At 34.0% G+C, this 27,402-nt stretch overlaps 4 protein-coding genes across 4 annotated transcripts; 2 read left to right on the forward strand and 2 right to left on the reverse strand.

The window, feature by feature from the left end:
• Positions 1–9,473: 9,473 nt before the first annotated feature.
• LOC116131309 (serine carboxypeptidase-like 51) lies at positions 9,474–11,965 on the forward strand. The gene is made up of 12 exons (XM_031416975.1): positions 9,474–9,612; positions 9,721–9,815; positions 9,892–9,999; positions 10,158–10,398; positions 10,481–10,524; positions 10,606–10,673; positions 10,761–10,866; positions 10,961–11,172; positions 11,257–11,377; positions 11,468–11,520; positions 11,602–11,743; positions 11,815–11,965. The coding sequence occupies exons 1-12, from the start codon at positions 9,489–9,491 to the stop codon at positions 11,878–11,880; spliced, it is 1,380 nt and encodes a 459-aa protein (XP_031272835.1). The 5' UTR covers positions 9,474–9,488; the 3' UTR covers positions 11,881–11,965.
• A 1,264-nt stretch (positions 11,966–13,229) lies between these two features.
• On the forward strand, positions 13,230–17,496 carry LOC116131307 (vacuolar protein-sorting-associated protein 37 homolog 1-like). The gene is made up of 7 exons (XM_031416972.1): positions 13,230–13,449; positions 14,453–14,674; positions 15,502–15,589; positions 16,557–16,596; positions 16,713–16,759; positions 16,881–17,001; positions 17,100–17,496. Exons 1-7 carry the CDS (start codon positions 13,436–13,438, stop codon positions 17,261–17,263), a joined length of 696 nt encoding a protein of 231 aa, XP_031272832.1. The 5' UTR covers positions 13,230–13,435; the 3' UTR covers positions 17,264–17,496.
• A 231-nt stretch (positions 17,497–17,727) lies between these two features.
• On the reverse strand, positions 17,728–19,839 carry LOC116131284 (dnaJ homolog subfamily C member 28-like). The gene is made up of 3 exons (XM_031416947.1): positions 19,576–19,839; positions 18,429–18,759; positions 17,728–18,041 (listed from the first exon to the last, which is right to left on the reverse strand). The coding sequence occupies exons 1-3, from the start codon at positions 19,779–19,781 to the stop codon at positions 17,955–17,957; spliced, it is 624 nt and encodes a 207-aa protein (XP_031272807.1). The 5' UTR covers positions 19,782–19,839; the 3' UTR covers positions 17,728–17,954.
• Positions 19,840–20,692: 853 nt separating this feature from the next.
• Positions 20,693–21,306, reverse strand: LOC116131232 (pistil-specific extensin-like protein). Its single transcript, XM_031416876.1, has 2 exons — positions 21,134–21,306; positions 20,693–21,042 (listed from the first exon to the last, which is right to left on the reverse strand). Exons 1-2 carry the CDS (start codon positions 21,273–21,275, stop codon positions 20,693–20,695), a joined length of 492 nt encoding a protein of 163 aa, XP_031272736.1. The 5' UTR covers positions 21,276–21,306.
• Between the last annotated feature and the right edge of the window lie 6,096 nt (positions 21,307–27,402).

Genomic DNA, 27,402 nt, shown 5'->3' on the forward strand with positions numbered 1-27,402 from the left:
TTGAAGGGAGTTTGAGTAAACTCTATAGAAGTGTTTGTTTCATTGACAGGAAATTAGAATTTATGAGAGAGTTTTCTCCCATATTGGGAAGGTTCAAGAGAAGAGAATAGTTATTGTTAACATAGAGTTTTATATGCACATGAGTTGTATGATGAAATGCTCAAGAGAAGTATGAGTAAGAGTAGAAACCCTTAATTATTACTACATGGCATAATCGCATTTCATTAGTGCATTAATGAGCATGAGTCATCCATATGCATTAATTATGCATTAGAGAAAGAGTAGAAAAAGAGTAGAGAACTTTGAGTGTGAGCTTTAGTAAAGAGAAAGAGAGATTGAGCACTAGAGAATAAAAGAGAGAAAAGAGCATAGAGTAGGTTATGCGATGGGGAACCCGTGAGTAATGGGTAGAGTATTCCCGCATGTACGCCGCATTGAGAGAGCGGCATGAGTATGAGAAAGAGAAGTGGTGTAGCCCGTAAGAGTGCATGCGGATGAGGGCTATACCCGAGAGAGAGATTATATACTCACATGGCCAAGGGTTTCGAATCCATGCATAACCAAATTCGATCGACTAGAATGTGTATAAGTCACATAGAGCGGGAACGAGTCCCGGCCATGCCTCCAGTAAGATGAGGTCGTGACTTACTAAATAGAGTTAGTAGAAAAGAATTATGAGAAAGAGAAAATAGAGAGAAGTATAAGAGAGAGAGTAAATGAGAATCGTAAGGAAAGAATTAGAGACAGAGTTACGGGGATGGATGAGTAGAGGATTTACTTACTGAGCATTAGTTGTGCTCACCCCGTTGTTTTCTATGTTTTTGCAGGACCTAGGTGAGGATACAGTCGTAAGGGTGTCGGCAAGCGAAGAGATATGACTACACTGTCCACCATGTTTTTTATCACTTTTGTACATGATACAATTTTTGTGTAAGGAATATCCATATACATATATATGCTTAATGAAAGAAAATTTTGGGCCCAACTATTTATGTTATTTTCGATGTGTTTTCATTATGTATCTTTTATGAGTACATGAGTAGGGAGTGGCTATTACATTAGTATATGGAAAAGCATGTCACCTGCCGGTTGAGCTTGAGCATAGGTCATATTAGGCTAAATTTTGATCCAAAGGCGGTAGGTGCGAAGAGATTGTTGCAACTCAATGAGATAGAGGAATTTCGCCACAAAGCATATGAAAGTGCTCGGATTTATAAAGAGAAGACCAAACTTTGGCATGATAAGCACATAGTGAAAAATGAGTTCAAAATAAGAGAAAAAGTTTTGTTATTCAACTCGAGACTTAGACTTCTCCTAGGAAAGTTACGATCAAGATGGTTCGGACCATTCATTGTAAGTAAGATTTTTCCGCATGGGGCCATCGAAGTTCATCATTCGGTGAAAGGGACGTTCAAAGTCAACGGACAAAGATTGAAACTCTATATTGAGCATGAATCGGAAGAAGAAAGAGTTTTGATTTTTCTCCACGAACCAAAGTGAACATAAAAAGGCGTAAAGCTAAGGACATTAACTAAGCGCTTCGTGGGAGGCAACCCATGTTTTCAATTACTTTCATTTTTCATGCATTTTTTCTTTCAAAAAAAAAAAAAAACAGGGGGTATGCCGCGACACGAAATGGGCAAAGGTGAGTGTGCTGTAGCACAATCGCGAATCACCCATACAAACTAGAAAATAGAAAAAAAAATTCCTCTCTCCCTACCCTTTAACCTCTCTCACCTCAAAATTCATTCTTGTTTCCAAATCCCATTCTCATTCTACGTTCTCTTCATCTTTTACAAGGATTTCAAGTGGGAATTCAAGAAAATCTTCTTGGTAGAGTTAGGGTTGCAAAATTAGGGATTTCCAAGTTCAAGAGAAATTGGTGGAATTGTTGAGCAAGATTGTCTCTTTCCAGCACAAGTAAGTATTCCTATACTCCATATTCACAAATTTGGCTTCCTATTACTTGATTTTGCAAGATTGTTTGGTGATTTTGGGTGCAATTTCGTTGGTTGAGAAAATTTTAGTATAAGGGTGATTTGCAATGCTATTGTGTGGATTTTAGATCATACATTGTCATTAGTTGGTGTTGTTGATTAGATTTGGTGTTGACTTTGATTGGAATTAGTTTGTTGAGGAAAAGATTGGTGTTTAAGGGGGATAAGTTCAATCTTATTTGAAGAATTGGGTGATTGTTTAATAGTGGATTGTGGCAGTTCGTTTTTCGTTGAAAACAGAAGAAAAAAAAAATTTCATGGCTCCAAAAATAGCTCCCAAGCGAAAAGCGAGAGGTGGGCAAGGTAGTCAAGTGAATGATCCTAAGTTTGTGAGTGGAAAAGCTAAGGAAAGGTTTGAAGATGCTCAACAAAAAGAGAGGGGTTTTATACAAGAAAGGGGCATGGATTTTGATGATGATGACGTAGAAGAAATAATTGACATAATCAAGAAATTGGGGTGGCATAAATTCACTCAAACTCCCCCATCAGTCAAGGAAAAGAGGTAAAATTTGATGCTGAGACAATTAACCGATATTATGGATTGCCACCAGTCGAAGAGGATGAATACGAGGAGTACTTGAAAAATGCCAATTATGACAAGGTAATTAGGAGAATGACAAAGGGACAAGATGAGTGGGTCATGGTGGGTGATCCATATAAGAAATTTTTGCAGGAAATCTTCGCATGTCCACTCGTGTGTGGCAATATTTCATGGACACAAGATTATGCCAACAACTCACAATAGTACTATGGATCGAGTGAGAGCAATCTTGATTTATTGTATCATGACAAAGAAGCAGATGAATGTGGATAACATAATTGTGTCTCAAATGTTATCTTGTGCCAACAATCTTAACACGAGCTACTCCTTCCCGCAACTCGTCACGGGACTATGTCGTCAAACGGAAGTTCCTCATACTTCGAGAGAAAAGGTGATTCACCCTGGCATTTGTTTGACTAATAAGTACATGAACAAACTCTCAATAGGACAGAAAAAGCTAACCGGATCAATGGGTGCTTCATCCTCAAAAGCTCCACAAGAGGAAAGAGATGAGAGTTTGCATGATAAGGTGGAAGCCATACACAATTATCAACATCAACAAACCAAATGGATGAATGCTCAATTTCAAGTCCTCTTCAACATGCAACGAGGTCAAATGGAGCAAACAGGGTGTGACACTTCAAGGTACAAATTGAGCGAGATGATTTATCACCCGAGTGAGGCTGATGAAGAAGACGATAAGGAGGTGTTCGATGAAAGTATGGAGGAATAATCAATGAGAGGATCTCTAGTTGGAAAAGGAAAATTGATGTGTTGCCTTCCATGTTATTTCCTTCGCTTTATGTACTTTTATTTTTGTGTTGTTTAGATACTTATATGTTTGTTTGTTTGATGTAGGTTTTATGTGGATTGTCGTTTAAGGTTTTAGGTTGTGACAGATTTAGTGTGGTTTGACATGTTAATCATTTTTGTTTCACCCATAAGTTTCGTTTTGCACACTAAATTGGCCAAGCATGGAACATAGTTTGTTTTCTTTTGGATTAGATTCCTGATGACTATTGGATACAACAAACAATATGCACGTCTTCACAAGATTATCTCCACATAAATGTTGCGCAAAAAGGTAGTGTAGTTGTTCTCTCTGCACATTGAGGACAATGATAATCTCTAATGTTGAGGGTAAGGAATATTTTCTTATGGTCAAATTTAGTTTCATTCGATGGACATCATTGAATATCTTTTGCTTTGAATTATCTCTTTAAAAGCTTTTGGGTGAAATTGTTTTACGTGTGTTGCTCATACATAAGTCAATGATAAGACCATGATAGAGAATTTGTAATATTGAGATTTTATTAACTTTTGCGTAATGGAAAGATGATAGTAGATGACAATTGTACTTAGTTATGACTCTCTTGGAAATGGGTTTGATTGGTTGAATAATTCGGAAACTTAGAGACATTTTATGTGTGTTTTTATGGGCAATAATTTTTTGTGAAAATTGGGCATAAACTCTAGAACTCATTTGATAACCACTTGAGGCGAAATCCTAGAATCCACATTGCTTAGGATATGATTTAGGCAATTTTTTTTGGAATGATTGAGCCTTTCAAGCCAACCTATAATACTTTATCCCTCGTTAACTCTTTGAGCCTATTATTATACAATTGGTAAGCCTTATTCTTTTTTTTTTTTTTTTGTTCTTCTTCTTATAAACCTACTATATATCACCTTGACGATGAAGTCTAAAACATTTTTCGACCCATCTTATTGTGAGAGACTTAATTTAGGGTGACCTTATAAGAAAAATTCATGAAAAGAAGTGTGGTAGAAGAAAATAAATATATCTTTTAGACCATAACCCGAGTATGTACAATGAGATAGATTGGGGGTTGTAAAAAAAAAAATTAAAAAAAAAAATTGCAGAAAAATAGGAAAAAGTAGCTGGAGAGAAGAACTTGAAATGAGGTACATTACATGAGGGTTTATGCTAATGTTGGAAGGAAGAGTTCAATCAATGTGAAAGGGTAGAGGGTGAATGAGAAGGGAAGCAAGAAAGAGATTGTTCATGGTCATTTACTATAAAATATTAAGTCTCTTACATTTTGTTAAAAATTCCTTTCCGTTCTTTCATAAACCATTACCCTAGCTAAACGTTACAACCATGAAAAAGGCCTAATGATCCAAGGTAGTGATTGGAGTCTATATTAGTGGAGAGTGGTTTGAAAAGTGAGTCTATGGAGTTTGATTGCACATTTATTTTATTTTCGTACTTTGCCTATGGAAGCTACGCATAAAATCATCTGGGTTTTTGGAGGAATGGTTTGTGAATGATTATAAGAGAGTCAGTAACAAAAATGTAGTTGAAATTCACTTGTTCTTTGCATTTGCGTGTTGTTAATTATTCGATTTGTTCAAGTTGACACAATTTTTGAGACGATTATATGTATGGACACTAACATGTTTGTTTGAGTCTTTAGTTTTGAGTCTATGTGAGGTTAGGTTTGGATGTTTGTGGGTATCATCATTGGAAACCCTCACGAGACTACAACTCGTCCAACTAGGGCCACCTAGGGGTTTAAAGGCTTGTTGCATATGCTAAATGCAACTGTGACAATCTACAGAAGTAATTCAGGATAATTTAGATATAGATTTTATTTTGTCTGTATCTCAAGCTAAAAGGGCTTGTTTTATCGCTTAGCTTGCTAGGGGCTAGCAAGAAGCTGGTTGGGGGTTGTGATAAGAGCTTGAATGTACACATTTAGTTAGAGGTTTATGGGGATTAATTGTGGGAAATTAGGCTTAATTTGATAAAGTTGCTTAATATTTTCATAATTGTCTTTTACGGGGTCACGGGTGTTTTTGAGTGTTTTTCAGGCTACTAGTGCATAAATGTTATATCGGATAAAGAATCATGTTGGCAACGGAATGAGTGACGAGTGGAAACAAACGGATCAAGAATCGAAGTTGAATTGAAGAAGTTATGGAAGTTAAAGTAAAGAGAAGATTCTAGATTACGTTCCAGCTTGAGCATACCTCGGTCTTTTGAGAATATCTTAAGCTGTAGAACTTAGATTAAGACGATTCTTTAACTATTGGAAATCTGACTCAAAGGGCTACATTTCATATGTTTACCACTTCTCCAAATTTTATCGTTATCAAGTTCAAAAATCATCATCTCTGAAGAACAGTGGAATGATATGGGAACAAAAAGAGATTACTGTGCCGCAGCACAGTGCCGCAGCACAGTGCCGCGGCACACTCTGGCCAGTAGCTACTATGCCGCAGCACAGTGCTATGGCACAGTCACGACAATTAAGAATTTGTTATCCGTTTTTAGGTAGGAAAATAGGGTTAAGAGTTATAAACCAAATAGAATATAAAAAAATAAAACCCTAACCCTTATGGGATATAAATAGAAGTCTTTTAGCATTATTTGGGGATTCTTTTGGGGAGAAGAAGAGGAGATAAATCTGCATAGAAGAGAAGTAACAGAAGTTCTAGAGTTTTGATTCACAATATAGAGAAGTTTTTCTTGTTCTTTTCCTTATAAACTCATGATGATTGTTTTAATAAAGATGATTGTTTCTTTCATGTTTATTATGAACTAAATTTATTCTCTAAGGCTAAGATGTAGCCCAATCTCTTGATTATGTATTCATTTTTACTTGTTAATTTTTATTAAGAATTCTTCCTAAGTTTTACTATCATACCTAAAGCTTTTGATTCTTAAGGGCCCAAGAATTGAATGAACTAATGGACTAGGTTAAGATCGAGAGATGACACTTAGTTGGTCTACGGTAGTAAAACTATAAGTTGAGAGAACGCTAGAGATAGGTTACCGCAACTTGTGAGGTTCTGGTAAACTCCATAGAGCGTAATGATCTTCAATTGCTTAAATCTGATTAGAAATAATTCGGGTTAGTAATTAGGAGTTAATTCGATAATTGTTCGAGAGAAATTTATTGGAAAAGAATGGGGTTTGACCTGCAGGAAGAGCTTAATAAAATTAACATAAGAGATCGATACATATAAATAAGAGTTGATGTAAAGCATATGCCCTAGGTCTAGTCATCTTGTGTTTACCCAAAGGTTTATTTTAATTATTCTCTGTTCAGTTCTCTTTTTAATTTCAATTGTTAATTTAGTTTAGATTTTCCTTGATACAATTTGGATTGATCAAATAGCAATAGGATAGTTTAATTGGTTATTGATAATAGTAATTCCCTTAGGTTCGATATCCATATTTATACACTTTATTACTTGTATGATTTCGTACACTTGCGAAAATCTACAACAGTTACAATTTAAAGAATGTGTCTTACAATGTTATTTTCTTATTGTTATTAATGGCTCACAAGAATTATCTTATGGTTTTTACAGTCTTGTATGTTGGCTAAAATGTGAAACTTTTCACCATTTCAAGTTGAAATGGATCACAATTTCTTCGATGAGTTTTAACTTAGGATGCATTTAACGTGGCACTTGTGCTGAACATTGTTGTTAACTTTTTAAGACTTTTAGATTCGGATTTGTTTTTTAAAGATTGGGTTAACATTATTGTTAGGAAAATATATAAAACAACATTGAAAAGTTGTAGTTTGTTTATTTATTTTGTATTTTGACTTTAATTTTAAGCATATTATCATCGATTATGTTTATTTAATTTTTTGTTTTATTGTGTATGGTAATGGTTATTACAATTTAGTTAAAATTTAAATAAATTGTATTTGTGTCAAATAATACTTTAAATGTGTCATAGAGGGATTGAATTTGTCAGTTGTAAACAAGATAAAATTGTCAATTGTTAAATGGGCCAAACTATATTAAACTTGTTTAAAATTGGTCAAATTATTAAAATATGATGAATGGGTCCATACGTTTATGACACGAATAATAAATGGGTGGGGTTAGGGTTGGGATCTTTGGCACTATTAATTAAAGAGTAAACAACATGTTCCCACCCAAGGTTTGACGAAATCCCAAGTTAGTACCACTGATTTTATTTATTCTAGATTCTCACCCTTTAAGTGACGGAAAAAAGTTTGATGTAACGGTAAAGGGGTAAATTGGTCATTTTACATGGGCGATGCACGTTAGCAGACCACCGCCTCTAACAATCCTCCGACGCACATTAGCAGCCGTCGTTCCCGATGTTTTTCGCTCTTTTCCGGAGATTCTTCCACCCAAAATAACCCTTGTCACCACCATCCTCCCCTCTACAAAACCATACCATTCACAACCCCTCATCACTCGCCGATCTCCGGCCACGGCAACGAGAAACGGCCGATGAACACGAACTCTCGGCTGGCGAATGACGATGAAGCGGTTGCTAGGGACATAGGGGTTTTATAGATTTGGGGACGGCGGTTGCATTGGTGGTGTCCAATTGGATTTTCATCGCCGAAATTGATCGGAATCCGGTGAAGAACACCAAAACCCTAAGCCTAACGGTGCCGGCGTTGGAGGGGCAAATGAGTCGGGAACCAGAGGGGTTTTGGACGACGGACTACGGGGAATGTGATGGAGGTGACCAGGGGGTTCAGCGTCGTCAGAAACAGCCCAGATCGGGCTGTTTCTGGCGAGGGTGTATAGTGACCGAGGGTGTTTTTGATATAATTTGAAAATAAAATGGTAAGTTTTGTAATTCTACTAATTTAGGGGTTAAAAATAATTTATTAATTTAAGGTTAAAGGCATTATGGTAATTGCACCCTCTAAACCCTAAATGAAACCAGTGGTACTAACTTGGGATTTCATCAAACCTTGGGTGGGAATATGTTGTTTACTCTTAATTAAATGGGTCAAGTGAAGATTGAGACATATTTGACACAACACGCCACCCGATTTGCCTCCCTTACCGTTTAAGTTTTATGCTAATTAATGAAGAGTAATACTATACTTACATTATCATATTATTCCTTATCATTTAATATGTATTTATTAAATTGATTTTTTATAGTAATTCATCTAATCATAATCTAACAAATCACTTTACTGAAAAAACTCTGTATAAAAGTTTTATAAGTATAATATTATTCATTAATGAATCATTGCCCTCATCACCTAAGGAAGATCAATGGGAACCTAAAGAGATCATAGGGGAAAAAGATGGTCATCGATATGAATCGTCATTGCTAGTCATGGGAATAAAGTGATGATATCCAGTAGGGGAAATAAGGTTCTCATTGCCCATGCGGGTAATGAGGTGCTCATGGCCAAGATGCAACAAAGGCTCAGCGCTAAAAAGGGTAACAATTAGGTACTCATCACCTGTGGCCTATGGGGTAATAAAGTGGTCATTATAGAGGAAATAAGGTGCTCATCAGTCATCACCATAAGGCCAACAACGTGGGATAATAAGGTGTTGATTGCAACTAGAGGTGTTAGGGTGGTCCAATAAGAAAGGTTCATCACCAAGAGGACTTATGGCCTAATTAAGGACAGTCATCACCTAAGATGGCCAACCCACCCATCGCCTAAAGGTTAATGACAATAACAAAAATTTTGGAAGTTGTATTGCATAGTGAAAGAATTACAAGCCTAGACATTTTTACTCCTCTAAACAGCAATAAAATTCTTTGTCTAATTTAATTTAATTTTTTATTAATTTGGGTCATCATAAATTTTGGGTTTGTTTGTTTAATTATTTTTATACTATCCTATCCCTATCCTACTCAAATTAATATCCGCTTTGAATAGGTTGGATTTTAATATTTGTTCTGTTTCATTCAATGTATAAACAACTAAATTATTTACTTATATGTTGACTTGTTCTCAACCTAATGCTAAAAAAGTCTTTCTGTAATCTTCTCCTTGTATGTGTTTCCATGGTCATATTCATCTATGCTCCTAGTCCTCGTAATTCTCACATGCATTTTTTATTTATTAGATAGCGACAATTAAAATGGTGAAATTTCTTATGCTACCTTATGTTCAAGTTACATGAACTCTGCTACGCCATTTTCACTTTATCACAAAGCTGGAATTACAATGGAGAAACACTTACTGATCTTCCTATTTTTATTCACTTCTAGCATCCTCCGTGGATATCTTGCTCTTACTGCCGGAACCGAAGACGGGTCTGAACAATGGGGATATGTTGAAGTTCGTCCGAGTATGCCAATATTTGCTAACACTTTCTTCAATGTTTCTACTTATAAATACTGTTCTCGCTGCTGTTACTGCTTTTTTTAAGGCTTCTATAATTACTTTTGCAATGCAGAGGTTCACCTCTTTTGGTGGCTTTATAAGAGTCCATACAGAGTTGAAGATCCATACAAGCCGTGGCCGATACTACTATGGCTCCAAGGAGGCCCTGTGAGTAGAATTAATTGACATGAAACATGTGTTTATATTTGTTTAATATAATCTGATTTCCGATATCTCAATTCAGGGCGCCTCAGGTGTTGGATTTGGAAATTTCATGGAAATAGGACCTTTGGATGGCAATTTGCAGCCCCGAAATTATACATGGCTCAAGAAAGCTGATCTTTTATTTGTGGTAACCAAACTCATTTTTAAAATTGAACACTTTTTAAATGAAAGAATTGTATTTGGATTCTAAATCAAACAGGTTCAATTCTGTTTTTCTTGGTGAATGAAAATTGATTTGACTGCAGCAAGTTGAGTCAATCTCTATCTTATTCGAATGATGTTCAGGATAATCCAGTGGGAGCAGGTTTTAGTTACATGGAAGACGAGAACTTGGTGGCGCGAACTGATGAGCAGGCAGCCACTGACTTGACTAACTTGTTTAAGGAGGTTTTCAATGGAAATGAAGCCCTCCAGAAAAGTCCTCTGTACATTTTTGCAGAGTCATATGGAGGAAAATATGCAGTTACTGTTGGGGTATCAGCTTTAAGAGCCATTGAAGCCAGAGAATTGAAGCTTCTACTTGCAGGTAACATTGAGTTGCTATTTAATTAGCACCATCTGACATTACATAACATTTTAAAGTAGTAATTATCTTCTTGTTTTTACAGGAGTTGCATTGGGAGATAGCTGGATTTCTCCTGAAGACTTTGTAGTATGTTAAAATCTTTCTTGCGTCTAAAATTGAGTAGAATTTCCAATGACTAATGCTTATTACACCAATGGATAAATGCAGGCCCAATATGCACCACTTCTCAAAGACCTGTCGCGAATGAACGACAAGGGCTTGAATGAATCAAACAGGTTCAGGATTTTTGTTTTTTGTTGCGAACTAATGTCAATAAAAGGTGACGCTGAACGAATTTAATGTAACCAATTTTGCAAGAACAGTTTCGTTTTAAAAATTAAGCAGCAGCTTGCGGAAGGCAAATATGAGAATGCAACATATACATGGTTTGATCTGAACGAGGTTATTTCAAACTACAGTAACAATGTGGTATGTTTTCGTCTCTCAAAACAATGCACACCAGCTCATAAGTACACAAAATTTTACAGATTTTTTAGTGACAAAATGTTATTTGGACTTACAGAACTTCTATGACTTCTTACTTGATGATTCAACTGACCCCATTATGGGAACAACAACAGAGGAAAACAAAGGACTTGGAATTGATATACATTCCAAATATCACAGCACCAAGAAATTTTCAACAGCTGATGCTGGAGCTCAGCCTGTTGACCTCGACAAATTGATGAATGGACCTATCAAAAAGAAGTTGAAGATTATTCCTGAAAATGTAACGTAAGTATTATCAGCATGTACTACCAGTTTCTTCAAATAAACTTCGATGATTCTGTAACTTATATATCCATCACTGTATTGCAGATGGGGAGGTCAAGGTGGTTTAGTTTATGAAGGCCTGATTGGTGAAATAATGAAACCAAGAATCAAAGAGGTGGATGAGCTTTTAGCCAAGGGCGTTAATGTGACAGTATACAATGGACAGGTAAGTGTTTTATGTTTAGATCATAAACATTGATTTATTTTAATTTAACAATATTGAAAATTGATATGTTATGGCTGGTATTTATGATAGGTTGATCTGATATGCTCAACCAAAGGAGCAGAAGCCTGGATTCAAAAGCTAGAGTATAACCCTTAATTAAAAAATAAGATTGTGATTTACTTGAGTTGGTTTTGTTGTTTAATTTGATTCTACATTAATTTCAGGTGGGGTGGGAGTGGGATGAAAGATTTTTTAAGCTTGGAACGAACTCCATTATACTGTGGAAGTGATACTTCAACCACCAAAGGATTTGTTGCTTCATACACTAATTTCCCCTTCTACTGGATTCTTGGAGCTGGCCACTATGTAAGTAGAGTATTAATTTATTTTATCTACAACTCTATAATTCCAGTAACAATTATAATTTCCCCCTGCAGGTTCCAGTACAGCAGCCCTGTGTTTCTCTAGAAATGGTTGGGAACGTTACTCGCTCGCCAATTTAGTCACAGTATTGAACTTTTGTGTTCATTAGAAATAATGTCTCTCTCCAGAAACGGAATTATCAATTATATAAATATTTAATAACTGAGATGACAAGGTTTGTTTTCTTGTTCATATGTTGAGTAAAGAATTTTTTTTAGGAAATATAATTACTACTATATATTAATTAAAAAAAAATGATATCCTTACAACAAAATGACATCATTCAGAAAAAAAAACGGAAAAAGAGAAAGAGAGAGAGAGAAATCATGAAAATTAAGGATAAAAATTGTCTTTGTATACTCTTTTTATATGTGTCTTTGTAAAATTAATATTGTTCATTAATTAAATGGGTGAGGTTTCTTAAATAAACTTTCCTATATTTTATTTATTTAATCATATACTATCAAAATTTACGTTTTTAATGGATTTTTAACAATAATTAAAATAATGTCTAGTCAGTTTACACACAAAATTTTACATTGGAGTCTGGAGATGTAGTATTATTTGTTTGTTTCTAAATTTTTGTGAGCTAAAATTTTCAATATATTAATATGATATTAAAATAGTTTATTAATAGTTGACAAAATGGTTTAACTATAAAGCGCCTCCAATTCAATTACCTTGCATCTTCTGTGATGCTTCTTCTCTATAAGCACGCGTGCCTTCACCCATTGAAAACCGACCACGTGCATTTTATGAAACAAAGAAGAAAGGAAACCGTCCTCCGAGCGCAAACAGAAAAGCGGAAGTAAAGTTACATTTGTTCCAAAAATTTCTGGTCCAAGAAGTTTAGAAACAAAAGTTGTGGTCCAGGAAGTTTAAAAAGAATCATTGAAGTCCTTAAATCAACTCCCTCAAGCTTCAACTGTTGTTATACACTTATATGCTCAACCTATTGAATATACATTGTTACCCCCTCAAAAACTAGTAATATAAATTATTTTTGTCCCTCTTCTCAAGATATGTTCTTTTATTGGATTCATACTATTTTAAAATCGTCTCATGTTAATTCAAATTTTGAGTATAATTTTGTTATTTAACAAAATACATTTCCTATAGAATCAAATATATCAATTATCATTATGTCATTATCTATACGATGATTCTCTTTGATCAAATCAAAATTTTTAACTTCATTTTTATTTGCTTTAAATATTTGATCTCTTACCTTGATGATCTATCCTTATGTTTTTTGTGATGAAGAATAGAATAGTAATATAGTATGATACGAATATTCTTATCCATTTACAAATTGACCCCGTTAAATTATCAATTGGGTTGGAAATTGATTTTACTATTTTAGGGACTTTAGTGATAAATTTCAAAACTTATTAGACCCAAAAAACTGTAGTCTTTGGGGGAAAACTACTTCGATGAAATTACTCCGAACGTAATCGGACACGCATCAAAACCATAATACATTTCTTCTTCTAACAAAATTTAAAAATAAAAATAAAAAACCGAGACAGAGAGTCGGCAACTCGCGATCCAACCCTTCGTGTTATCACTCATAATTTTAGGGTTTCTGCGATTCGCTTGATCAAATAATCGGCCAATCACGATCGCCTTTGAGCTATGTTCAAGTTCTGGTATTTCTTCTTTAATTTCGTTCGTTTTCGTCTATTTATTAGGTTTTGTTTTTCGATAATCGGTTCATTCACTTTGTTATATACAAAAATTTCGATTTCTAGTGCTCCACTTTGATGCTATGGCTTTAATTTCAATTGCTTTAGGAATTTTACTCCTATCTCCGATTGTAAACATCAACAGATATGTTCTTATAATTATTTGTCCGTGTGTGAGTGTTTTTTTTTTTTTTTTAATTTACTGTTTTGTTAAATTTGGATAGTTTGAGTTAATATGTTATTGATACATGTAAAACGAAATTTGGAATGTCCTGCGGTTTATTTATTTAAAGATTATTATTGTGGACAACTAAGTGTTTCTGTTACTGGCATTTAAGGACTTGTGAGATAGTTGTATTGGAAATTGTGACAACGGATAGTCGAATTGTGAAGCTGTTCTATCAAATGGTGTATCTGACATTGAATTCGGGTGTCTTAAAGTTTGCTTTTGTTGCAAAAGCATAATCTAGTACCAGTTGCTGCTATTGATTTTTTTATTATGACATGAATTTTGAGCCTTGCTTTGTATGGCTATGTGTTTTTTTATATATTTACTGAGCCTTTTACTGGAGTTGGAATGCAGGAATATTAGATCTTTTCGAGAATCATAAGTCACTTTCATGTCTTACTAGTTCAGAGACTGACCCAAGATATTTCATGGAATTGAACATCGAGAAAGTTGTTTACTGAAACTTGATTATGTGTAGTACTATCTTGTGTGTTCTAATTTTTATGCCATGCTCATACATTGATATCTAAAGTTTATGTGGTATTTATGCAGAAGTTAAATTTCTTTTGCTGGCTTTGAAATGTCGATTTTGTGTTCATAACTTCTCTAAAGATGTTTCTGCAGATAATTTATTTATCAAGGATGAATCAGAGTTGAGATGTTTGTTTGTTTGAATTCAGATAATTCAGATCTTTTGCATTACATATATAGCTTTGGACTGAACATGTCTGCTTACAGGGGTTCACAGGAGCAACAAGCTCAACCACGTCCACAAGATGGTTCTCCACAGTCTTGGTACCCTCCATCTGTAGTCTCCCCAAGTTCTTCCCGCCCTTCAACATCTAGTCTCAGCTCTTCTGGCAGTTTCAATCCAACAAGGCCTGCAGAGCGGCCACAGTCCCCGTCACATGTTTCGCCGGCTGAAGCTGCCAGCATTATTGCTCTCTTGAAGGACAAAAGGTGAGGCATCTGATTTCTTTAACTTCTTAAGCTCATTATATTGGTAGTGCATTGGAATTTTTCCCTTTTCCTCTCAATGAAAATTGTTTGTCGTGGGAAAGTACTGATGAACCCTATGATTGTTAACTAAATATTTTTTTATTGTTAATTATTTAGAACTTTCTTTTTGGTTTACAATTTGAGTAAGGGAAGTCATGATTGCATTTTGCGTCTTATTTTCCTTTACTTGATATCAGAAATGAAAGTAAAAGTATTTAATACATAGTCAAAATGTAAGGAACAAAGTGCGGGAAACTAAACCATTGTGACAATAGGGATATACCTATGAAGTATTTTCCAGTGTATGTTGCTTAATTTCATTGTTCAGTCTTGCCTATTCATGGAAGTGATTTTGAAGATACTTGCTATACATTGGACTCTATTGAACATTTGCCTTGCAAATAAATTTAGAAATTTCTCAATGTGGAAAAGACCATCAAATTATCTATCTTATTCATGCTATGTTTATCATCTGCTTCTGATCATGTTGACCTATGCATGTGCACATTTTTCTTTCTACGTGTATTTGTGACTGTTCTTGTTTCAGAGATGTTATTTTATGCTGTTGTAGTCTCTTTAAAATATTTATTTGCTGAAGTCTTGACTGTCATTTTCATGATTTTATTTAAAATTTTATTTGTATGATGATTTTCTGTGTTCTTCGGATGATTCAAGAAAAATTTTTAGATGCTTGTAGTGCTCGACTTATTGATATAGAAAATTTTTCATTTAAATTCATAACTGCCTTCTCTAATGAGTTTCTTGTTTTTGGTTAAAATTTATTTTAGCATTGATGAGTTACGGAGGCTTTTGTCTGACAAGGATGCCTACCACCAATTTTTACTTGCAATTGATCAAGTAAAAATTCAAAACAAAGTGAGTTGCAGATTTTGCTCTTCTTTATTCCATGGGAGTTTCTGAGCTAATAATTTAAACATATTGCTTTCTTATCTTTGCTCTATGTGTGCAAAAGATTCTATCTTCTCTTTACTTATCTCTGAAAGAGTAATTGTTTGGCCATGATAGGTTGATAAGTATTTGGTTTTATAGTAAGATAGAAAGACCTGACCGCTATTTGTCACTACTTTGACATCATGATATTGTGGCAAGGCTCTATAGATGAGTTGCTGATGCATGTCACGTTATCACTGGCATTCCATGAACGACGCATCAAGGTGTAGGAGAAATTAGGACTTCAGGCTTTTGAATTTATTTTTTTAAACCATCTGCGCATCAATTTGACCACTAGTTTCTTTCTATTTTATATGACTATCAACTCTTGAAAATAAAATTCCAGAAAAGTGAGCTCTATTCACTTGAAAATTAATATTCTAGAAAAGTGAGCCTTCTTATTTCTTTGTTTTTAAGAATTTGATATGGCACAGACAATAAAATTGCATGCACTGTGCTATTTGTACTAGTATAGTTAAGTTTAAGTAGCCAGAGCTGTGAGTCCATCGTTTATGGTGGCAATTTTTTGACTAACTAATAAAATGCTGAATAGGTATAGATATGTATAAAAAAGCATGGAATGCCAAGATCAGCTTCCATATCGTACTAGTCTTGTGATTGCATGCCTTAATGTATACACTCATACACATAACAGTCATGTGCTCACTCATTTGTCATATCAAAAAGATGCTTGTCGTGGTTTCCATTCTAACATCATCACACATGATCTGCTATGTCCGTTTTTCTTATTTGTTGCAAAACAGATAGGGTACTAGTGATGGGGTGTTTTTTTCCCCAATATATCTCATTTTGTCGTTGGCTTGGGTCTGACAAGCTTTTCCTGTTTCTAACCATTTATTGTGGGTTGTTGTTTTCTTCGTAATTATATCAGATAAGGGATGAACTACAGATGGAAACATTGCAGCTTGCTAGTGAGTTATTACTTCCTTTTTTCTTTTTCTTTTTTTCTGTAAATATATCAATTTAGTGTTGGATGTAATGGTATAAATCCGCTGGCAATTTCTAAATTTTTATTTTATTAAATCAGGGGAGAACTTAGAGAAGGAACCACGCATCATGGAGCTTAAAAATCAAGTGAGACACTGAGCCATCATTCATACTCTTGTTGATTGATTTATTTATTAATATTATTTTTTCTTTTTTCTTTTTTTGGGTATGACAATAGTAACTTTTTCCTCCTTTTTTGTGGTTACAGAGCAGAATTATCCGGACAACAGAATTGGCTGCTGCTCAGGAGAAATTGCATGAACTCGAGAAACAGAAAGAAGAGCTTTTGAAGTTCTACTCCCCTGGATCCCTTCTCCACAGGCTTCAAGGTGATAAGACGAATAAATTAATAATTCCTCTTGAATGCTAGATGCATGGATGGAACGGAACATTATGAAGATGATTTAAACTTTTATTTTTTTTGCAGAAGCAATGGATAAGACGGAGGAGGAATCTGAGATGCTGCACGCTCAGCTCCTCAATAAAGAAATAGATACCAGCGCTTTTGTGCAAAAGTACAAGAAGCTTCGGACAACTTACCACCGGCGAGCCCTTGTCCATCTTGCAGCTAAAACATCCTCTTTTGGTTGACCTGTGGAAAGAGTTGACTATCTAATATATACATAAATACCGAGAATGCAGTTTGTTTCATTGTATGAAATCCAACTATTAGATATAGTTTATTTTTCTACTTGTATCATTTCGTGAAACCTTTGTGATATAGTCTCTTTTTTCTTTGGTTTTCAAAATGTCTGCCTAATTTATAAGGTGGCTTTGTTCATGTTATCATGTTATTTTGTATTGAAATAAAAATTAATTCTTCACGCCATCTTTTTTATAATGTGTAATGTGTAAGAAACTACAGCCACCTATAAAATGCCATCATGTTATATGGGTGTTTCCACCTACCGGTAGAACCTGGAATGCTCAACATTAAGTCGAACCCAAGAACTTAATTTTGAACTTCGTTCTCTGTTCTTACCAGTCGATTTCCAGTACTTTGTTTAACTAAATGAAACTGAAATCACAATAACATTCTATTCAAAGCAAGTATGTAATCCATTAAAACTGATCAGCACACTGTCACTTCCATACTTAAAAATGTGTAAGAAATTACAGCCACCTATATCTTCCTGTAGTTCACCATTTTTCTACAACTATTATAATATCTTCCTTAAACAAAAGTTACAAAACCAGATAGAGAGATCACTGTGTTTTACAACAATTTAATCTATATTGCTAATATAGAAGGAAAAAAAATGCCTCCGTAAAATGAATATAATCATTCCTCCAAGCGAGCTAGTTCTTTCTCCCACTTCAGACCAAACATCTGCCGACCAAAGGGAACGATTAGGTTATACCTGAAAACCTGCAGTTCATATATTTTTATGTTAACACTTGTCAAAGTCATAACAATTTTTTATAACACAATCTCATGGTCTAACTCACCCATGAAATTAAGAGGAAATATGATCAAGCATAACTTTGAAATTAATTAGAACCCTTCCTTTAAAAACACGAAAACCATCATAAATCTTCTTTAAGAAGGATTTAAAAAAAAAAAAAAAAAAAAAAAAAAAACCTACTCAGCCTAAAGTTTCTTAATAATTTCTATCTGGAAGTTCATGCTTATTTTCCAAACAAAGATGAGTCAGCTTGTATTAAACGAAACCTGATATAACAGAGATTTATCCTCAAGGGAAAATCATTAACAAAACAAAGTTATATGCGACATCACATATGCTTTGCAACCCACCTTATCATTGATATCACGCAATTGCCTTTGCAATGCCTCAGCTGACTCTGCCCATCGGGTGTGATCACCATTGCCCTTAATTGCCCATGCTTTCTTGAGGGCTACTCGCCATGCAGATACTAGACTCCTTATTTCCTTGTTAAGTTCAACCCACTCCGGTGCACATCCATTTTTAGAGAGGATTCGATACAAGGTATCCTCTGCCGGGTCTGCATGAGGATTGCTTCCAAGATTAAGTGGTTTACCTTTTCCTGGTAAGTTCTCGAACTGCCCTTCTTCCATAGAATGCCATATTCTTTGCTCCACAACATTTATTATATCTGTTTCTGATCTGTCCCATTAACAACCCATCACTATATATCATAACCAAACCACATAGGATTTAAGAACAAAAAATGCTTACAATAACTAAAGCTTGTTATTTTTTCCCTACTTCATAGAATCTGACTAAGATAAACAAAATGATTTTCAGACTGAAAACAACATTTCAATACTTTCCAGAAAACATCAAAAATTTCTTTAAAAGAAAGGCTCTCAGATGAATTTTCAGAAAGCACTTCTATTTAAAACTGTCTTGAGGTGCTTACAAATAAAATGCCTTTATTCAAATTTCAAAAGCTTCTAGAAGACACTTGTATTATTTGAATTTCAGGTACTTTTGCAAACTACAGTTCTACTAGATTTTCAGCTTCTTTCAATAATGGATTCCATCCGAATTCAAAAGCCTTTTCAGTGAAGCTCATACTCTTATCAATACAATATTTTTTCCACAACAAACTAGCAAAGCATTAGTAATCACACAATGTTTCGATAAAGCAAAACGATACTTCAGTAGTATTCAATATATTATTAACTAGTTCTTCTGTGACATGTTACAGTAGCAATTCCCCTTCAATACTTTCAAGCTTTTCCGGTTCTCATACCGGTTGATAGAGAAACATATAAAATAACAAAATGAGTCACCAAATAGCACTTCCAATCGAATTTCTCTTGTGGTTTCATCTGATTTCAAAGCTTTAGTAAAATTATTTTTCATTCAAATAAATTACAACTACATATACAGAAATCAATTTCAGAAATGAAACTCACACATTCAAATTCAAATTCAGCACACTATTAAAATAAATATATATTAACTCAAACGGACCGGACGGAGTTACGCTGGCCACGGAGTTCAGGAGGGAGTTTACGGTCATTGACGGCGTCTATTACCCCTGACAGACGTTCACTCATCTTCGAATTCTCCGTCTTAGACGATGAAGAGGACGCCCACCTTCCATGCCGACTCCAGATCTCAGCCGTTGACCTTCGAGTTATCGATGACGAAACTGCTCTCGCCAGCCGACTCGACATGGCTCACCCCGAGCTTCAACTCTGGAAGGTTTCTTCATGAATGTGGTCTGGCTGCTTCAATCTTCTCGCACTCGCTAACTTGGACACGTGTTGTAGAAATATGTTACCACGTGGCAAGTGGAGGTTCATTTGTTGGACGGATACATGCAGTTATGAGTTAACTGAGTTAGCAATTTTTTATTTATTGAATAATATCCCGTTTTCCAATTTTTCTTCGATAATATTACACTCAGTATGTTTTTATACAAATTATGATTAAATAAAAGTTTATTTTAAATTTAAAATCACTTAACTATCTTTTATCACGTAAATTTATAAGAGAAAATTTATATAAAAAGATTATATAATATTTCTTATTTTTCTTCCTAGTAAGAGCTAGATAAGTATTTTTATATATTTTTTTTTTTTTACAAAACAAAATATTTACAAAGAAGAAGAGAGAAATTTCAAATAAAAAATTATAATTCAACATTTTTATCATAAAATTTTAAATAAAAATAATATTAAAATAATAATTTTAGACAAACACTTACCAGTCAAACAAATAAATGATAATATTGAGTTGAGGGCAAGGTTGGACACTCCTGTTAAAAAAATAAATAAATGGATGGTAATCACTACAACATTAATGTTTTATCTTATGTAAGTGATAAATTTCTTTTTTAGTTTTATTTTAGATTTTTAAGATAATAATTTTGGACAAACATGTTAACGGTATTTTCATTTCATACCATTTTTTAATCATTTTTAATATTAAAAAAAATTCTCAAAATTATAATAAAAAAAAAAAACACCCTAATTTCTCAAGGTTATACCATAATAAAACTGGAAAATCTTATAATATACAGCATCAACTTTCAGAATGATAAGAAACAAAAACATGTAAAAGGAGAAAAATAATCCCAAGAAAACTAGTAATTGTTTCCTTCGGGTTCATCATCAGCTTCATCGTCTGGTTTTTCACACATAGGAGAAGTAAAATAAAAGGGTTGCATCGTATAAGTAACAATGTCTCTATAAATGGAGGAGGGTTGCATGAGTTTGACTCCTGACTTTCCGCCATTGAAGTCTGTGAATATGTTGCAGGTGGGGTGGGGCGATGACACCAATCTCACCCAGCAAAATTCTGTCTTCAGCTCCTTATTTTTGTAAGTGTATTTATCCACACTCATTTCGAATTGCCCTTCTTCATCAGTCTCATCGCTTCTGTAATACATCACTCTGCTTCTCTTATCCATGCATGTCAGGGATACCTTAGCACCTGCAATTCACGGAATCAGCTTTTAAGCCTAATTTATAACTTTCATATACGCAAACATTCGCACTGTATATGTAGAAGATAATTATATTACCTTTGAGGTGATTGGCGTCGTTAACCCATTCGGTGTAGCCCTTGGAGCAGTCCTGGCACAATACTTTACCACTTATTTTTATAACCCCGCCTGTGTTTTCTCCATAGCTATCATAACCCACTGCAAAATTTGTGCATACCATAAAAAATGCTGTTGCTATTAGCACAACCTTCGCCACCGTGCCTGACATCTCTTTCTTCTTCTTATGATTTACAATTCAATACTTTCTCTGAAAATTCAAAGACTGCTTCTTTATATATAAAACCAACAATTCATCAAATAATGGGTGGCAGGGCACTACTTAGACGTGCAAACCATTCTCAATTTTTTTTAAGTCTCAGAATATGCTGTGAGTTGACTATTTGTTACAACTTATTCTGTGCTCCTAATAATATTTGTTTACTCCAGACAAACCCATCAAAAATCTTCTTGATTAATTAATTTGTACATGGTTTCTCCAATCGTATATTATGATATAATATAAGAGTAATGCTATACTTACAAAAATCTTACAAAAATCTCTATACAAAGTGAGTTTGATTTTTGTTTCATTCTTCTATTTATTTTTTGTCACCTCACTTTGTATGAAAATCTTTGTAATATTTCTTATATAGAGTATATTATATAATATCCTTAAGAATACAACTTCATGCACTAATATTATACCCTAAAAGAGAAAAATTACGGCAAATTTGCAGAACTGGGAATAGTATTCTTTTCTGTTTTGATTATGCTACAACCAACAACAATTTTGTTTTTCTGCGGGCTTAATTGGTTACAATAATTACTTTCTCCTTATCACAAATACATGTACATAGATTTAATTTTAATATGCATTGTAATAATTTGCTCATCAATATAGATTTTATTTTGTTAATTTTTAAGAAAAAAAAACAATTAATGTGTTTTGAAGCCAACTTAAAAAAAAAAAAAAAAAAAAAAAAAAAAAAAAAAAAAAAAACAGATCTTCTAGTTAGAAGGTTAATCTTGGAATTAACATAAATATATTTGGATAGGGGCTAATAAATATCTGATTGGGTGCATGTGCATATAGTAGTGTTCATGATGTAAACCAAATTGAGCAGCTATGATGCCTTCCAAATTTATGAACCGTTAAAACGGATAGTGATTTTTAGTCCCCACTTTTTTTTATCACTAGCCTCTACTTTTTAATTTTTTTTATTTTATTTTGATAAATTTAACCTTAAATAAAATTATTATTGAGGATAATATAAATTCTAAGTACACTCATATTTCATTTTGTAATTTCCTTGTATTTATTCCTTCCTATAACATTTAAAACTCATAGTTTATCTTTTTAAATTGCTTTAAGAAAAACATAAAAAGGTAATCGTTTTTCACTTCTCCATCGTATTTAATTTTTTCATTAAATGCAAATAATACTTTTCGTATCCTCGTCTTTCTTTTTTCTTCAGAGTGATCCACTTCAAATATGTTTGCTCTTCTTGAACTTGAAGTTATAATCTAATCCAATTTAAAAAAAAATAATAATAAAAAAAAAAAGACAAAACTATCAATTTAACAAATTATCTCACTTAGGGTGAAGTTTCTTGGAGTAATTGAAGTTCTTTTAGGAATAATATCTTTGTGCATAGAGAAAATATAGAAAATCTATTGAACCCTTGTGTGTTTTGATGTGCCAAAACTAGTAAAATAATTGTATAAGTGATAAGAGCTTGAAAGCTTATATTTTGTTAGTGATTTAATTGGATTAATTATGGAAAAATGTGTTTAAATTGTGGAATTTGAATTAATTCTTTCATAAATACCTTTTACGGGATTATGGATGTATTTTGCGTATTTTCAGGTTCAAACAAATATTTGAAGGGAAAAGAATGATGTCGATGGAATTCATGACGCATAGGAATAAATGGTACAAGAATCGAAGTTGAAACGAAAAAGTTGTGACACGTCGAAATTACAACATAAAATCTGAAAATCCTTCAAGATAAGCATGCTTCGATGTTTCTGTCATAACTTGAGTTGTAGATATCAGAATTCAACAATTTTGGTGGCGTTGGAAAGCTTATTTAGAGAGCTACAATGTTTGTGTTGACGACTTTACCAAATTCTGAAGATCACAAACTCATTGGATAGAAAGAACGATCATCGCAACGACTGTTCTTACCACCGCGACAATAGGTCACGGGCCTATTAGGCTAATGCATTATCCTAATCCGAATCTAAATGGGTTAAGGCATTTAACTTTTTCCTAAGTAAGATAAAAACCCTAGCACTATAAATAAGGGTCTTTAAGTAGTTTTTAGGGAGATTAGAGAAGGAGAAAAGGACGGCTACTATTTTGGAAATCGGAATTCTTGCAGTTCTCGTTCACCAATTAGAGAAGTGTTTTTATTTTTCTTTCTTAAACTCATGTTATTGAATACAATGATGGTTCTTATTATTGCAACTATGAACTAAATCTCTTTTCTAGGGCTAAAGATGTAGTCCAATTTATGAATATGTGTTGACGTTATCTTTATGGATTTCTTATTGAGCATTAATTCTAAGTTTATTACTGTGTGTAATGCTTTCAATTCTTAAGGATCCGAGGGTTGAATGATATCATAGGTTGGGTTGAGATCGAGAGATGAAACCTGATTTATCTAAGGTAATAAAACCATAGATTGAGCGAACGCTAGAGATAGGTAATCACGATCTGTGAGGCTCTGGTAAATTCTATAGAACATAATGATCTCTTAACTCCTAAATCCAACTTAAAGTTATTTTGGGTTGTTGCTTAAGGGTTAATTCGCTAATTGTTTGAGAGAAAGTTAGTGGAATATCAGGGAATTTGGCCTTTAGAATAAGCTTAATTAGGATAACAACAATTGTCAATGCATAAGATTAAATTGGTGTGAAATATGTGCCCTAGGTTTAGTCATATTGATCTTTACACCAAAGTACTTATAAAATTCTGCTTTTGTTTAGTTTTTAATTTGATTTCTTTTTCATTAAATTCATTCATAAAATTATATTTCATCAAATAGCAATAAAATAGACTAGTTTGGTACTTAGTAGGTAGTTCTCTTGGGATTCGACACTCGTTTACTCGAGCTTTATTACTTGCATGATTTCGTATACTTGCGAATAGCCTATCAATAAGAACTAACAAAATTCTAAGGCATAACATAAGTCATGAAAAAAAAATAAAACTACAGAAAATGGGCTCAGAACTCCCATTCCTGAAGCATGAACGACTATTTTTCTACCATTTAAGCTGTTCCAGGCATGAACGACACCATTCCACCAAGTGTTCATCATTCTGACCAAACTGAGAAAACTTCCAAACAAGTCATTTCATACAGAACGCCCCGTTCATGCAAGCCATTCATCATTATGTCAAAACTGGAGCCTTTTAAGATTTGAAGCGAAACCCCCGTTCCAAGAGAATGAACAATCGTTCGTCTGTCCTCCAAGTCGTTCCAAGAAAGAACGGCCTCGTTCCTTCAAGCCGTTCATCATTATATCCAAACAAAGAAAACTTTCAAGCAAGCCTTTTCGTTCAGAATGCCATTCATTCAAATCGTTCATTGTTCTGTCAAACCTGAAGCATTTGAAGATTTGAAGCGGAACACTCATTTCAAAATAATGAACGGTGTTCGTCGGTCCTCAAAGCCGTGCCAAGCAAGAACGACTCCGTTCTCTCAAGTCGTTCATCATTCTGCCAAGTTTGAAGAAATTGAAGATCAAGGATGGAATGCTCGTTCAAGTATTAAGAACGCTCGTTCCTAATATGCACAAGCAAATCCAAGTCAAAACGACCTCGATCCATCAAGCCGTTACTCATTTTGCCAAATTTTGGAAAATTGGAGGTTCGGAGTGGAACGCTCGTTCATCATGATGGAATGTCCATTTCTCAAGTCTTCAAGTCGTCTCAAGAAGTAACGTCATTGTTCCAACTGCTCGTTCATCATTCTGGAATTTTGGCAAAATTGTATATTCAAAGTGGAACAGTCGTTCCTAGATAATGAACGATCATTTTGAAGAATGGAACACCTGATGCCAAATCCATAATTCAAATTTTATGACCATTTGAGGCAGGAACACCCGTTCCTCTATGTTTCGCTACAAATGCTTACTTCTGCAAAATGGTTTTATATTGACTCCAAAATCTTCCCCAACTGCTCCATTTGACTCCAAATCATTTATGTAAAACCCTGTTCTAATTTCAATAATTATTGCATATATTTTTTTATGGTTTTGTTTATAAGAAGGGACTTTTTTTTTAGATTTGTAAATTTTTTTTAGGAGTAAAAACGAAATAATGAGAGTTACTAGGTTTGCATGTAACAAAAGGGAGAAAATAGTGCTCTTTGCAAGAAAAAGCTAACTTGGGGGGTGATAATCCTAGGATTATACTATTTTTCTGTACTTTTTGATAGGATTTTGGATACTTCTTAAGTCGTTTTGTGCCTGAATTGCAACTTAAATTCATATATTTTACATTTCAGGCCAAAACATGCAGTTGGAGTAAAACCAAGCAAAATTGAGTTTCTGGACCCAGAATCAAGAGAAATTTAGGAATCGGGGAAATTTTGATGCGTAGTGGAAGCACTATGAAGCTTGTTCCTATCGGAGATCATGAAAATCAAAGATTCAAGCAAAGAAGCAAGCGGAGGGCAGTTTCATAATTTCAGAATAGATGAGCATGCGGCGAAGATAATTCTCTGCCGCGGCAAGCTAGCCTCCGGTTAGATGGTTCGGCGAGATTTCAATTCGATGTCGCGGCGAAGTTTATTCTTTGCTGCGGCAAAAACTGCAATTCTTCTGTTTATTAAAACGTTGCGTTTTAAATGTATTGCATGAGAATCCTAGGTTTTTGGCCAACTATTTAAGAGAGCCTTAGCTCATTTTAGAGGGAGTTCAGATTTGGAGAGAATAAGAGGAAGAAATTGGAGGTTGGAGCAATTTTGGGTCTTCATATAGGGAAAATTCCATTCTCTTCTTACTGTTTTGGTATGTTGAATTCTTTACTTACAATTTATTGTCCGAATTTCTTAAATTTAAATATGAACTAATCCACTTTTGGGTTAGGGTTTTGACCTAACTTTGATTACAATGGTTTAATCTATTTTAGATGTTGTTTTTATGTTCTATTGCATTGGATTTTGTATTTATTCTTGTTCTTAATGAAATTGAATTAAATGTTGAGCATGATGAGACTAAGAAATAATTCATGTGTTAGCCTCTTAGAGTAAATACCATAGTTTAATGAACGCTAAAGATAGGTCCTGAGATCTATAAAATCACTTTAGGGTTCCATTTAGCTTAAAATATTTTGAACTATTAATCTTCATTTTGTTGGGTGCGGAAGCTTAATAGGGATAAGTAGGAAAATATAACTCGAGAAGGTATGTTTTACAACTTAGGGAATTCGATTTGTAATCCTTGCATGTGAGTCTAATAGCAACATCAACCACAGATTGAATCAGGGTAACTTAGTGAAGTCAAACCCTAACCTCTTTGTCTTGAATTGATATTTTCTTAATTTCTTAGAATTTTAATTTATGTTATTGATTTTTTGTTAATTTATGTTTTTGTCTCCCGCAAATCCGAAAATCTTTATTTTCTTCAACTAGTTACAAAACTAGGAAAAATCGTACTTAACATGCAATCCTCGTGGGAACAATACTCTATTCATCATTTTATTACTTTTTGAGACTAGTGCACTTATTACACATATGCATGTTTGTGAAATCATGCATCACGAGATTATAATAAGAATAAGATAATTTCAAAGACAGTTATATAATTTCAAAAAACTTTTGTATACAAAAATTGGTATGTTCACCTAAATGAGAGAAAAGAGAGGAAAAACCAAGAAGAAGAAAGGGAGAAGAAGAAGTCAAGAGGAGAAGAGAAAAGAAAAAGAAAAGAGAGAAAGGAAGAAGAAGAAAAGAAAATGAGAAAAGAAGGAAGAGTGGATTTCAACCGAGAGGTAGAGTAAGAGTGAAGTGAAATAGAATGGAGGAGGAGAAAAATTAGTAGATTGTTCAAATCTAAGTTTGAGTACAGAAAAAAGGAGTGCTTGAGGCTTCAATTTTAGTTTGGCTGAGTTGATTTAGTAAGTGGTTTCACCAAAAACTCTTTAAAACTCAATCCTTGGTTGCATGTTAAATCTGGGTTTCAATTATGATGTTTCACGTGGTATTGCTTTTGTTTTGGCTCTAAGTGTATGATTATATGTTGTATTATATATGTGTGTGTGTGTGTGTGTGTCTATGTGTTTGTGTGTCTGTGTGGTT

This window comes from Pistacia vera, unplaced genomic scaffold (assembly GCF_008641045.1).
Source record: "Pistacia vera cultivar Batoury unplaced genomic scaffold, PisVer_v2 Contig230, whole genome shotgun sequence".
Classification (NCBI taxonomy): Eukaryota; Viridiplantae; Streptophyta; class Magnoliopsida; order Sapindales; family Anacardiaceae; genus Pistacia; species Pistacia vera.